The sequence below is a fragment of the Oryctolagus cuniculus genome, chromosome 11, assembly GCF_051225735.1.
Source record: "Oryctolagus cuniculus isolate XC-2025 breed Fujian yellow rabbit chromosome 11, ASM5122573v1, whole genome shotgun sequence".
In the NCBI taxonomy this organism is placed as follows: Eukaryota; Metazoa; Chordata; class Mammalia; order Lagomorpha; family Leporidae; genus Oryctolagus; species Oryctolagus cuniculus.
In genome coordinates, this window is record NC_142877.1 from 98,882,044 (window position 1) to 98,896,952 (window position 14,909).

The window sequence follows — 14,909 nt, forward strand, 5'->3', positions numbered from 1 at the left end:
GAGTCCCCCCCAACTTTGTCCATTTCCTCTGGAATCTCTATGCCCACATAATAGCAGTTTTTCAACTTCTATACGTATATAAACAAATGATCTTTTAGCACCTGGTGAATAACATGGACCCTGTCCTTGGTGGAAAGTGGGGGTACATTTACCACATAAATGCAAACTTTTTCCTACAATTTCAGGGGTTCATAAACATCTTATGCCCACCTTAACCCACACACAAGGGATGTGGGTGGAGGAGACAAAGAAGAGTTTGGCGGAGGTGCCAAGAGGCAGATGGTAACTCTCCCAAGGCCACGGCTGCCTTACGTCATACACGACCCTCACTCACCATCTCTGCTCTCTCACTGCTAGGCCAACTCCAAATCATCTGGTCTATCAGTCCCCTTACGGACACACTCAAGTCCAAGTCCACCCTGGCAGGCCAACTGGTTAAGGTCAGCGCTGAAGCTCCCTGACTTTCCTGAGCCCTCCCTCCAAGATTTCTCTGTGGTCCTAGGCTACACAGCAGTGCCACAGACATCTGTGAGCCCAGGATGACCTCACGCCCCTAACATCGATTCTTGATCTGATGGTTGTCTCAAAATTTGATCCCCCATGCTTGCATCAATTCCACCGAAAACTCTGTTCCCTGTCATCTCCACTGCTCCCCGGGGCCTCAGACCAGAGTCCTCTTCGATGTCATACGTAAATGCAGCAGCTCCTTTCCGTGCCATATGTTCTCACAGTTACCTGGATTTTAAACCTTAAAAGCTGCCGGGACTCCTTCCTGTTAACCCCCAAGGCCAGCCAGCCTGCCACAGCCCGCTCTGCTCTCCTCACGTGGGCCCTCTGGCTTCCTGATCCCGCAGCTCCCTCCCGTCCTCCTGCGAGTCTCCCAGTCAGCTTCACCACGAGGCCGACTTCACGCCACCCGGTGGCTTAGCTTTCAGGATCCATCCCTTCACCAAGTGGCTCTGCTCGTGTGTTTTTAAAATCCTTTCCTACTGACCGGAAGAAAATCTAGAATTCTCAGCCTAGCATTCAAGACGCACGGCCCCCAAAGCTGCCCCCTCCGCAGTGCCTCGGCACCACTGGGCGTGTTCCAGCCACGGAGGCTGCTCCCTGCCGGCTCTGCTCTGCTCCACGGCTCCAGGACGCCTTCCTGGCTGGCTCCGGGTGCGAGAGGATCTTTCTCCACTAATTCGGGATTTCCAAATGATACCTGAGACATATCTCCTTTTGCTAACTGTCACCCTTGTTCCCCTTCCTGCTAGACTGTAAGCATTTTGAAGACGGGGTGTATCCTTTCCTACGCATTTTTATCTGCACGACAGGCATTCAGGAAGTGTGTTGTTCAGTCACTGACTGCATTTTATAGATGATTTTCTCCATTCGTTTCCTCGTTCATATTTTTTTCCTAAGATGGAGACAACACAAACGCCACGCCCCTCCGTCCATTTTCCTTCCTAAGGCTCTGGGTGTGCTTACTCTCTGCAGCAGCTGCGCCAGAAACTCGTTCAGCTGATGAGAGGAGAGATCTTTCAGGTCTGCGGCGCTGAATGCATTTAAATCCTCTTCTTTGGCCTAAAACAAAGAAATGTCACTGGTGACTTCCGCCTGTGTACTGTTCGACACTATTTACCACTTTCTCTGGCATAACATTAAGAAAAAGGCAAATACATGGGTGTACAAAGATTAGGCAAAAGGAATTTAAGCCTGAGCTACGTGAGTCCTGAGATGATGACTTGGCCCTAAGGTCTCCATTACTTAACAAAACAGTAGGAGTGGAGGGAACTTTTGACATTCTTTGTACCACTCAGGGCATAGATATTTCCAAAGCAAATAAACATTACAGAAAGGGTGTCAACTGATTTCCAGATCAGTTAAAACACATGGGTGAAGGACCAGGTTGCCTATTTATTATGTCGCACTGGGGAATTGATAAAGCCACAAATCGGTCTCCTCCATCCCCACACATTCTATTTGCCCCCACTTAATCCTGCAAATAAATCATCTAAGAAGAAGAGAAATGGGTCTGTATTTTTCAACTGAAGATTCACTGCCAAAAGCCTCTGAGGATATGATTAAGGAATATCATATAAAGGTTATCAAAAGAAGTCTTTTAAAATCTTTTAAAAGTAGTTTTAAATTCTTATAAACTAGATTTCCTTTTTAAATTTTGAAAGAAGCATATGCTAGTGTTACAAAAGACTGAAAGGACAGAATGAAAAATTCTTCGCTTTTGTGGCCTACTGCCAAGTCCTACCCCTCAATAACAAATAATAGTTCCTGGGGCTGGTGCCGTGGCTCACTTGGTTAATCCTCTGCCTGTGGCGCCGGCATCCCATATGGGCGCCGGTTCTAATCCCAGTTGCTCCTCTTTTAGTCCAGCTCTCTGCTGTGGCCCAGGAGTGCAGTGGAGGATGGCCCAAGTGCCTGGACCCCTGCACCCACATGGGAGACCAGGAGGAAGCACCTGGCTCCTGGCTTCAGATTGGTGCAGCGCTGGCCGTAGCAGCCATTTGGGGAGTGAACCAATGGAAGGAAGACCTTTCTCTCTGTCTGTCTCTTTCACTGTAACTCTACCTGTCAAATAATAAAAAAAAAAATAGTTCCTGTATGTCCTTTCAGAAAATACAATGCACAAGTTTCCACTCCTTTTAAGTAGGCACTTGTCTTGCCTCTTCCTCCCTCTTTAGAACTTTCCTTAATATCAGAACTTACATTTTTGCAAGGGAAAAATCTTGCAAAAGCCTCATCTTCAAAAAGCTTATAATCTTGGCAGAAAGGGAACACGAGAAAAGGAGATACATCTTCAGTATCATTTGGAAAACCTGAATTAGTGGAGAAAGATTCTCTTGCATTCTCTGCTCAAAGACATGCAAATCTGTACATTAATGAGGGATCTATTGATAGATGGTAACAACACTAAAAGCAAGAGACTAATAATCCAAAATTCAGGAGAGTGGTTATCTGGGTGGGGAGGCAAGGTGGGCAGGGAGGTGGATGAGCTGGGGAAGGGTGCTCTTGTGGGAGCAGGGTAAGGTTTTACTGCTTACGCTGGGGCAGGGTACCCAGATGCTGTTTTACTGTTGATTTTTATGCCTTATAAATATTTCATATATATGTATTTTCTGTATTCATTTTATATTTATGAATAACAGCTGGAAAGCGGAGCACATAAGCAGCATACTCTTCTGACTACAATGTTCTCCATTGGTTCCCAACACTGCAGGCTCCTATGGACACTGCACTATTTATGATTATCCACCCTACCTGCTGGGCCAAAAGGACCAAATGAGCACAATTCAGTAGCAACTTTACCAGGCAAGCTGGAATACACTTTTCTTTTTAATTTAAAAAATTATTTTGTTTTATTTGACAGAGAGAGAATGCATTCCTGTCTCCTGGTTTACTTCCCAAATGCCCACAACATTCAGGAATTGACCACGCCAAAACTGGGAGCTCAGAACTCAGTGTAGGTGGGTAGTAGGAAGCCAATGACTTAAGCCATCACTGCTGCCTGCCATGATGCACATTTACAGGAACCCGGAACTGGGAGCAGATCTGGGACATGAACAGGTACTCTGATGATGGGATGTGGGCATTCCAAGAGGTGTCTTAACTACTGCACCAAATCTTTGCCCCTTACATTTTTCAAATTAAAACAGGATTCTAACACACCTGTTGTTAAGAAATCCCATTTCCCCATGACAGGTTTGTGAACCACACAAAACAAAGTTCAAGATACAGGTAAGAAGAGCAAAGTATTAACTGTAGCAAGATGTGTACCAGATTTTCTTCTTGGATACATATAATCAAGTCTCCCTAAATTATTTAGAAAGAGCACCTAATTAAATACTCCTCCAGTCAGAACTTGAACTACTCCAGGCACAGAGTGGACAGCAGAGGTGCACATGTGCACAGCCTGTCTTCTGAGATGTGGCTACTCAGATTTTATCATTTCCTTCCTTCCAAAAGAATAAAACAAAATTTTAACCTTAAGTCGGAATGGTTAATAATGCTCCGCCTTCGTTATGATGCTAACAGAGTCTCCAAAATGATGTTGATGGTTTTAATCTCAATCAGAGGATCTTTTCCTTTGGTTTCTGGCTCCATTTTCCTGATTTGCCTTTGCCCTGACTGGTTTGCCTTCTTCCTTCTGGCTCTGAGTGTGTTCACTTAGTACCCGGGGCTTTCCACTACCCTTCCTTATTCTCTACGTTTAATCAGTTTTCAAGTTCTTAATTAGTGATAAGATTAAATCTCAAAAATCTCTTTCAAATCTATTACTGTTTCCTTCTACACTGTTCTAATTCCAAACCTGCACATCTTCTTTCCTGAACTCCTTTTGGCACCCTCTTAGCTGGCCTCCTTACTAACGCTAACTTTTCCATTTTGATTGGCCCTGTACACTATACACCCCCGATCAATGGTCCCGATACATAACTCTGCTCATTGCATTTGCAATTCAAAACCTTTAAGTAACCACTGCTGCCTACAGATAGCTAAATTCCTTAGCCAGATGATCAAGATCTGCCCAGACAGGGAGTTACTTTATCGTCCACTGTGTTTTCCCAATACTAATTTGTGTATGCATCCAACAGCAAATACGTGTGGATGGCCTTGGGAATACAGAGATGCATAAAAACAACTTGGGCTCTCACACAACTCAGAGTCCAGTGGTAGAAACAGGGAAGTAAACAGATACCATGAAAGCATTCGTAAATGCGCTCCCCTGAAAACACACTCCTCAGGTTAACCAACACTCCCATTCCCCTTGCGACACAGACCGCCATGGACCGCCATGGACCGCCATGGACCGCCATGGACCTGGTGTTGAGAGCCTGACGAACACTTGGAGCCCGATTCAAAAGGGGACATCTAAATGTGTTAAGACAATAGAGATAAAATTACTCCTAAATTCTCTGTTGTTTTCCACTAAGGGATTCCCTCACTCCAGTTCCTCTAAGGGTTATGTTTTGGTGTCTACACAAAAGGCTCGTCCTTAAGAAGTTTTGCAGGAGGGGACAAAGCTACCGACAGCAGCAATGCCTCAATTCCTCCCATCACGAACAGCTGGCATTAGTGGCCACCCAAGACCAGTTTAGATTCACCTGGTATGGGTAATTGCTAGTTTTGAAATATGTTAGAAGTGATTTAGGAGGAAAAAAAAGGTAAGATGAAAATACTTTTGCAGACTTTTTTATGAATTGAAAAGCAGCAAGAAAAATCTTAACAAATGCTGCCAACATTTTTTTTCTCCACAGACCTTAATTTTATTCACTCAGGACACAATATCACTTTGGAGAAACATGATTTTGAAACAGCCTTTCCACATGCGTGATAGCACCCATCCCCAGCCTCCCTCCAAAAGAAGAGAATTATTTGTACAATTCACAGAGCAGGCCGAAGTTGTATTACTACTCACTGTAATCCATCTTTGACTTAGGGCAATACAAGCATTTGTCAGAGTCATGTCATAGCTGCAAAGATGAAAACATTAAAGATTGCTTTATAAAAAGGCACATGCGTTTGCATAAATGCACTTTTGAAGTTTCAGGACACACTTAACATTTCCAAGTTCCTTTTAAAGAAAGCTAAGAACTCCGAAGTGGTGAAAATTGAAAATCCTCACCAGACTTACATGTTACTAGCCTCATCTAAGGAGGTACAAATCCACACCGACACCACGTTAATGAGACACTGACTATCCTCAGACAGAAGGCAAAAGACTTGCAGGAGTACACGTGGGACGAGTTAAAGCAGCCGGAGTCAGTCGGACACAACTGGTCCTTACTGTGTGCAGGAACAGCTCCCGACTGTCAGGATGCAAAGTCCTCGCTCTCCTGGATCTCACTTTCTGTTGCTCTACGCACCCGCTGCTACCGAACAGACACTGTTCTACACATCAGACCCCCGAGAGAGCCTGAAGCCACGGTGTGATGATTTCATTCCCTTCATTTCAAAAGAGAGTGGACATACACACTGTGATCATTAAACAAAGCAGGTTACACCAATATCTGTGTGTTCTCGACTTAGAAAATAAGTCCCACATTTTGCAATGATGAAAAAGAACATGTACACTTCTTGCAAAACATCTTGCTTTGCCCATAAATCATGCTTGCTTGCTGTGAAATGTTTGTATTACAGAGTGGAGAGGTGTCTGCCCTTGGGGCTTGAATAAGTTTTGAGTTGTGACTGGAACTCCCTGTTTGTTCCTTACTGGAGCTATCAAAGGGGTTAAGGCAGCTACCTTCTTTGAAGAAGCTGCAGGGTAATCTTCTTAAGACGTGGACTGGGGGCCGCAGGCAAGCCACTGTATTTGCCCTCAAGGAGAGAGGCCAGAGGTCCTGACCTGCTCAGGCTGGAAATCATCTTACTTAGCACTGGTTTCTTTCAGGACAGCAGGCCAGTGGAAAACCTTTGGCTGGCCTGTTTCTTAGCATCCGGAAACTTCCTTTTCGGTCTAACTAAAACAAGTTGGGAACTAGCCCAGGGAAAGGAAACAGCCCCACCTTGGGGCGAGGCCCTAGGCAAAGTGAGCAAAACCTGAAATGAGTCTTGCTACCTTGCTCTCCAGGTACTTACAGTGTAGCGAAGGGAAACATGTTCATAACTTCACAAATAAATGTAAAGTTATAATCAAGCAAACTGCTAGGAAGAGGCAAACCACAGCACCGAGAAGCTCTTGAGTGGGACACCTGACCTGGTCACACAGCTCAAGAGCTGCTTCCCGCTGCTTCCCTGGGAAAATGGTTCCTGAGCTGAGCTTGGGATTCACCGGGCAGAGAACACTCCAGGTGGAGGAACCGGCACGTTCAGGTGCTCTGTTCTTTTGAGAGTCCCCAAAATGGCCAGGCTGACTGAAACTAGGGGAGCTAGACCGTCAGCAGCCTTGAAGTCTCAGTTAACAGGTTCTGCCTTAGCCTGACAGCTCAGGGAAGAGGATGAAGCCATACTCCATGCTCATTTTCTTTTTTTTTTTTAGACAGGCAGAGTGGACAGTGAGAGAGAGAGACAGAGAGAAAGGTCTTCCTTTGCCGTTGGTTCACCCTCCAATGGCGGCCGTGGCCGGCGTGCTGCGACCGGCGCACCGCGCTGATCCGATGGCAGGAGTCAGGTGCTTCTCCTGGTCTCCCATGGGGTGCAGGGCCCAAGAACTTGGGCCATCCTCCACTGCACTCCCTGGCCACGGCAGAGAGCTGGCCTGGAAGAGGGACAACTGGGACAGAATCCGGCACCCCGACCGGGACTAGAACCCGCTGTGCCGGCGCCGCAAGGCGGAGGATTAGCCTAGTGAGCTGCGGTGCCGGCTTCCATGCTCATTTTCAAAAGTGGCCTCTAGAGTGACTGTGGACAGTGGTTGTGAGGGGCTGCAGCGGACACAAGTGCACACTCTAGCAGTCTTCTAGGAGGAAGCAATGATATCAGATTAACCTTGAGTGGTGATGGTGAGAACGGGGAGACATGGACGGACATGAAGCATATTTAAATGCATACAGACGATAGGAGCACTGTACAAACCAGGCCGACATGGACACCAACAGCCTGTGCTGCAGGAGATCAAAGTATTTTCTGTGCCTTGGGGATTTCTAAGACGTTGTCTCTTTACAGGATCCCTGGACACATGAATGATTCCAGGGCTCCTCCACCCTTTGGTATAAAATGAACCAAGTCCAAAAAGGATCTCCTTGCAGTGTGACATCAAAGATACGCCTTTGAAGAACTCACTTTTCATTCAGATTTCCTTAGTTCCAAAGCAAGGGCCAAAGGCTTATTCACCCTTCTCTTTATTGCTAATTTGTGCCACCTTCCTCCTTCCAAAGCAGAATCCGACACAGTTCTATTGCCGTCGGCCCACTGGCTTCTGTGCTCCAGTTTCTTTCCAGAGTCTGACACCAGGACTGCCTGGTTAATTGGGATCTCTGATCACATCTCTCATATTCACAACTCCCAGTAACTGTCCAATGAAACCCTTCCCAGCCCTGCTGTTCAAAGTGCTTTAACAAACACCACTGTGACTAATCTATCTTATCTCCTGCAAAAGATACTGCATATCAATCGAATGGGGCTGTTTCATGCCAGAGTGGCTGGCAGGCAATTTCAGGGAGCCCAAGGAAAGGCAACAAACAAGAAGCCGGAACACGCAGTAGGCAGCTCCCTCACAAGACTCAGGGAAGATCGGAGTGCAGGTCCCCAGTTCCAGGAGAGTGCTCAGCTGAAGGGCAGTATGCTGCGGCTTCATTCTCAACTCTTGATACTCACTAGCTTTGCACCTTGGGCAAGTCACTTCATCTAATAAACCTAGGCTGCCTCCTCTGGGAAGGGGGGCGATACTGTGCTGTAACGTGATACTTCCATTATGAAATGTTATCTTTCTTATTACAGAAGTTCGGAGGAAAGGCCAGCAGCTTCTTCCCTACATCTTTTAGCATCAGTGTGCAAAAAGGAGACACTCAACAATTATTTGCAACAAATCAAACTAATTTAAATTTGTAATTCATGGATATTATTATTTTGGTCTCAGGGCTAAGGTCCAAATCCCTATGACCTTTGCCCTCACCACTGACCAGTAGAGATTACGGAAGGCATAAGAGCCCTCAGACATTCTGAGGAGCTCTAAGAGTGAGCAGAATGAGAAGGAAAGCACAGGCAGGAAGTACTTACTTGGGTTTTGCAGGAGGCAGCCCCGGAGAGTAGAGCCAGGCATTCCAGTCCACTTGATTGAGGATATCAACCTGTGAACAGTGAGAAAACCAGTTTGCTCCAGAATAATCTTTTCTGTTAAAAAAAAAAATCCCAAACAAACTTTTAAGTCCTCAATTCTATAATTTTGTCTATTTTGTCACATCAAGATAAGTTCTAAGTCTTTTATTTAATATTTTAATTGGTACACTTATTGGATATAATAAGCTGCTCTGCTATATACATCATATAATGTGACATGATTAAATCACCTCAGCTAAATCTATTTTCTAAAATAAATTTATATTCATGGGTCGTCTTCTGTTAAAAATGAAGTACACAGAAAAAAATAAGATTTGGAACCCTACAACTTTTTGGCTCTTTCTGAAATAGAAAAATTCCACACATTAGTTCATGTTATTGAGATCACATTTTTAACAGGAAAAAAGGTAGTACAAGGTGAGTCTTAAAAAAAAATCCTGAACCGGCCAGCGCCGCGGCTCACTAGGCTAATCCTCCGCCTAGCGGCGCCGGCACACCGGGTTCTAGTCCCGGTTGGGGCGCCGGATTCTGTCCCAGTTGCCCCTCTTCCAGGCCAGCTCTCTGCTGTGGCCAGCGAGTGCAGTGGAGGATGGCCCAGGTGCTTGGGCCCTGCACCCCATGGGAGACCAGGAAAAGCACCTGGCTCCTGGCTCCTGCCATCGGATCAGCGCGGTGCGCCGGCCGCAGCGCGCCGGCCGCGGCGGCCATTGGAGGGTGAACCAACGGCAAAGGAAGACCTTTCTCTCTGTCTCTCTCTCTCACTGTCCACTCTGCCTGTCAAAAAAAAAAAAAAAAAAATCCTGAACCAATACTATTACTAATTCAAATTAGCCTAACAAATAGTATAAATAAGGAACCTTTGAGCATGAAAGATAAGAAAGCTTTAAAACCCAACCTTATCTTTAAAGTGGGAGTACAGGAAATCCTTCCAGTCATCAGTGGTTATACTCTTGTAGGAAAACTTTTCAACATAGGCCTTTAAGAATCCTAGGAAAACCTCTGCAAACAAAAGAACAAAAGCAGAAAGACAGATGTAGGGGAGGGGAGGCCTTCAAGTCCACCAGCAAGGAGAACACATGGATGTCTGTCACCAGGGGCATGCGGCATAATCTCGGCCTACCTATACAGGGAAACACAATTACGTTACAGAAAGTCGGAGAGCGATTCACAGGTCCTGACACTGAACTGTGGGTAGGTGGGAAATACTGAGTAAAACAAACCCAAGAGTGGAATAGGCATTCGACCTAGGAGTTAAGAAGCCCATGGGGCTGGTGTTGTGGCGTATCGGGTAAAGCCATCACCAGTGCCAGCCTAAGTCCCAGCTGCTCCACTTCCAATCCAGCTCTCTGCTAAGGCCTGGGAAAGCAGTAGAAGATGGCCCAAGTCTTGGGTCCCTGCAGGAAGATGAGACAGGAAGAAGTTCCTGGCTCCTGATTGGTGTAGCTCCAGCCATTACGGCCATCTGGGGAGTGAACCATTGGATAGAAGACCAATCTCTCTCTTTCTCTCTCTCTCTTTTTCTCTCTCCCCTCTCTCTTCTCTTCTCTCCCTCCTCTCTCACCCTCCCTCCCAGTCTCCCTCTCTCTCTCTGCCTCTACCTCTCTATACTCTGTAACTCTGCCCTTCAAATAAATAAATAAATCTTAAAAAAAAAAAAAAAAAAGAAGCCTATGTCCCACATTGTCATGCCTGAGCTCAAGTTCTAGTTTCACCCCTGATCCTAGCTTCTGCCAACTGTATACTGGGCAGGTGGCAGGTGATGGCTCAAACAGTTGGGTCTCTGTTGTCACCCACATGGAAGGCCTGGATTGAGTTCTTGACACCCAGCTTTGGAGGCCTGGCCCAGCCTGGCCCAGCCATTGCAGACATTTGGACAGCCAGCACATGGGAGCTCTTTTGTGTGTCTTTCTGCTTCTCAAATAAACAAAAATTTAAGCAATAATGGCAAATACTTAGTATAGAAGACCCCTGGATCCAAGGACGTACATGCTCCAGGACCAGCAGTGGATGCCTGAAGCTGTGGACTGCAACTGCACTGACTTCTTTTTTTCCTACACATACATACTCATGATAAGGCTTAGTCTACAAATCAGGCATAGTAAAAGATGATCAATAATTAATAATAAAATAGAAGTATAACAATATCCCATATAAAAGTTATGTGATTATGTAGTTTCTCAGCATAGCTCTGCAGCCAAGCTGCTTATCAGATCAGTGTTCTGGTACTACAGCGCTTGGTTCAAGTGACCAATATGTCACCAGTAATGGCTCTCAATGCAAAAGCAGTGGTGCCGGTACTGTGGACATGCCAAAGAGAAGCTGTGAAGTGCTTCCCTTCAAAATAAAAAACTGCTACTTGTGGTCATCCCTGGGGAGTGGAGAACTGGGGACTCTCACTTGTCTCACTTATACTTTTGTACTACTTTTCAATTGAGGCCATACTATTATTTTAATTTTTAAACTACTAATGAGATCTCTTTTTTCAAAGTCAAGCAGCATAATTTAGAATTTCCAGGTCATTTTGCAATTTTAAGTAGAAAAGCAACGTGAGACGATGACGTAGCAGCTACATACAGAAGGAACTGGAAGCATGACATGAAGCAAAGTTAACAGTTTACAATTCTCCCTTACTTTTTGACACTGCCCTCAAAAAAGAGAAATCGGAAAAGGCCATCTACTTACCTGGTCCTCCAAGAAGTTGTTCAAGGTGAAAGAGTAAAGCAAAGCCCTTCTCATAGGGAACCGAGGAATACGCTACATCAGGGTCCACATCTGTCAGATCAACCACGAGCTTGGTGAAAGGATGTGTCTCCCCAAAAGTCTTTATCTGCAAGACATGGAGTAAGACGGAAGCCCATCTGTGAAGGCTGCTACACTGTACTGCCATGCAGTGGTGTACCTTTCGGGAAATCCAGAACTCACACGAACGCGGAGACTGGAAATAGTAGGCTATGTTGGCATAAACTTGCGAAAATCTACTAAGAGAATGGCCATTTATGTCATGTTCCCTGATACTTCTTGTCTAATAACAGGCTTTATTCTTATAAAAATGACTAGGAAAATGATTCAATGCCTAGTCAGCAAATTTGGCTTTCAGGAAGCACTTAAAAAATGACAAAGACACAGGGCGGGCATTTGGCCTGATGATTAAGATGCCAGTTGGCACATCTGTGTCCCATTTCAGAGCACCTGGCACAAGACCCAGCCCTGGCTCCTGGCTTCAGTTTCCTCTAACGTGAACCCTGGGAGCAGCAGTGATGACTCAAGTGGGTGGGCTCCTGCCACCCATGTGAAAGACCTGTAGTAAGTTCCCAATTCCTGGTTTCAGCCTTGGCCCAGCCCCAGCCATTGCAGGCATCTGGCAAGTGGGTTGGTGGATGGGAGCTCACTCTCTGCCTCTCAAATGAATAAATATAATGTTTTATTACTCTGTTTGAGGAAAGCAACCTTGAAGTCAAATGCTGATACTGCCAACAAATTTCCACTGAGTACATCTGCAATATTCATCCAACTTATGTGATGTTAGAAAAATGGTTTGCTGCTTGTTTAGGGTTCATTGTTTCTATAATCTCTCTGAACTTTCTCTTGAAGAGATCAGAGTATGCCACCCCAAAATAGCCATTATTGCTTGAAGATTACTTTGGGTTAAAGGCAATTGAAACTCTACGAGTAGAGGAAGTTGCACCAGTGTAAAAGGAAGATGGGGACTGTCCTTCAAAGCTGGTGCCCCCTTTACAGGGAGAGAAGCTTCTCCTGGCCTCTTTGAAGACAGATGACCACCAGCAGTACCAGCACGCAGAGACAGACCTCGATAAAATACTCCTGCCTCCCATTATGCACTCACATAGTTCCATGCTCACTGTTCAGTCAACTGAGGTCCTTACCCAAAAGTGCACTTTAAAGATCTACTGGACTTTTTCTAGAATCATCTCAAAGTTAATTTTCTTGCAAGGTTAACAAAAGAGACTTGTGTTATGCTGACTAGGTAAATGGCTCCTTTTGTTTGATTTTTTTTTTTTTTTGGAAACTGGCCCATTTTTTCTTGATTCCTACACAACTCTATTCTGGCTTGGTTAGTCCAAATGAAGGCCTCCTTTAAAGACCAATTAACAATCCCAAACCCCTTCCTTCACTTTCCAAGGGTGAACGCCTGAGGCTGACCTTCAATCCTAAACAACTTGTTCCCTGTGACTTGCAATCCATGTAAGTATTAATGAATTTATGTGCTTGCTTAAAAATTTTTTAAGATGACATAAACATACTAGAGAAAATTCAAACACATCACCAGCTATATCACAATGGTAGAGATCCAGGGGCCAGCGCTGTGGCACAGCGGGTTAATGCCCTGGCCTGAAGCGCCGGCATCCCGTGTGGGCGCTGATTCTGGTCCTGGCTGTTTCACTTCCAATCCAGCTCTCTGCTGTGGCTTGGGAAAGCAGTAGAAGATGGCCCAAGTCCTCAGGCCCCTGCACTTGCGTGGGAGACATGGAGGAGGCTCCTGGCTTTGGATTGGCGCAGTTCTGGCCGTTACGGCCAATTGGGGAGTGAACCATCGGATGGAGGACCTCTCTCTCTGCCTCTCCTCTCAAAGTGTAACTCTGACTCTCAAGTAAAAAAATAAATAAATAAATCTTTAAAAAAAACAATGGTAGAGATCCAGCGAGACCCCACAGCTTCCAATACAGGCTGGGTCATGAGGACCACTGCATCAGCTGAGTAGTACAGCTGCATCTGCATCATTTCCTACGCCTGTAAAATAATTTCCGTGTTGCTATCTCAGAAAAGACAGTTTACAAAAATTCAATGTTTGGAACCCTATGGATGAATGCTTGTAAGAGTCTAATCGGTTACCGTATTTTGTAGTTCTCCCCATCCTCCCAGAGCGTGAAAATGTCTGAACTTTTCACCAAACAATCGTCCACAAATGTGGCGTTCCAGATATACGGTATGTCCTTCATTCAACCTGGAAAAAAAAAAAAATTAAAAAAACCCCAAGATCGCTGACACAGCAGAGAGAACAGTTGTTTTCGTCACTAAGATCTGAGTATTTTCCTTTGGCTTCTCCACATAGTGAAGCAGTTACAGTCTCAGCTGACGGCCTGGGTGGCTTCCAGGCAATCCCGACCAACAGAGGGCAGCATGGGAAAGAAGCCCGGCTCTGGGTTCACACCTGTCAGTGTGTTAACACGTGCCAGGAACTGAGCACACGCACAAAGTGCACACATAGAGCAGTTTTCCAGAATGTTGTTTTTTTTAACGCTTTCTACCAGAGACAGCAGCATCAAAAACCCAAGATAAACACATGAAACAACTCAGAGTGATGGGAGGCAGGGAAAGAAATCTGTTAAGAACTACTAAGAAAAAATAATTTTAAAAAATATTACCAAAAGTGGTCCCAAGTTTTGTTGGTCACTAGGTTTCCTGTCCAACTATGAGATATTTCGTGTGCAATAACCTAAAGGAACCCATGTAAATGATTAGTAGTCAAATTAATTACCTTAACTTAAATCATTTAAGCACTCGTATTCTTTCAACTCCACATTATTACTCAGTTTAAAAAAAAAAAAGTTGGCTGAGATATTCAGGAAGTTATTCAAAGATGAAAAATGGCATAGTTAAAATATTAAATTGATTTACCAGTCCATTAAAAATATTTCATAAACATATGAAGAAATCAAGCCATAAAATTTTTATGAATTTGGTACACATAATTGTAAATGTTTTGCAATTAGAACTCCCAAATAATTTTTATGATCATATCTTCAATACAATATCACAATACATTTTTTTCTTTTTTAAAAAAAATGCTTTGGGGACCAGCACTGTGGTGCAGTGGGTTAAAGCCCCAGCCCCCAGCACTGGCATCCAATATGGTTGCTGGTTCGAGTCCCAGCTGCTTAACTTCTGGTCCAGCTCTCTGCTGTGGGAAAGCAGCAAAGGATGGTCCAAGTACTTGGGCCCCTGTACCCATGTGGGAGACCCAGAAGAAGTTCTTGGCTCCTGGCTTCAGCCTGGCCCAGATCCAGTCATTGTGGCCATTTGGGGAGTGAACCAGTGGATGGAAGACCTCTCTCTCTGTCTCTATCTCTGTAACTCTGCCTTTCAAATAAATAAGATAAACCTTTAAAAAAATTTTTTTATTTATTTGAGAAGCAGAGAGAGATCCCATTGGTTCAATCCCAGATGACCACTGT

General features: G+C 44.9%; 1 protein-coding gene across 2 annotated transcripts in view; it reads right to left on the minus strand.

Annotated features, from left to right (window-relative positions):
- Positions 1-14,909, minus strand: part of LTA4H (leukotriene A4 hydrolase) — a 40,078-nt gene that overhangs the window by 3,633 nt on the left and 21,536 nt on the right. For both annotated transcript variants that reach the window (XM_008256915.5, XM_002711212.6), the window contains exons 10-16: positions 14,100-14,170; positions 13,567-13,678; positions 11,398-11,542; positions 9,611-9,714; positions 8,656-8,726; positions 5,417-5,471; positions 1,474-1,569 (exon numbers count right to left, since the gene is read on the minus strand). In XM_008256915.5, the coding sequence (XP_008255137.1) occupies positions 1,474-1,569; positions 5,417-5,471; positions 8,656-8,726; positions 9,611-9,714; positions 11,398-11,542; positions 13,567-13,678; positions 14,100-14,170 (654 nt within the window). The remainder of the gene's footprint in view (positions 1-1,473; positions 1,570-5,416; positions 5,472-8,655; positions 8,727-9,610; positions 9,715-11,397; positions 11,543-13,566; positions 13,679-14,099; positions 14,171-14,909) is intronic.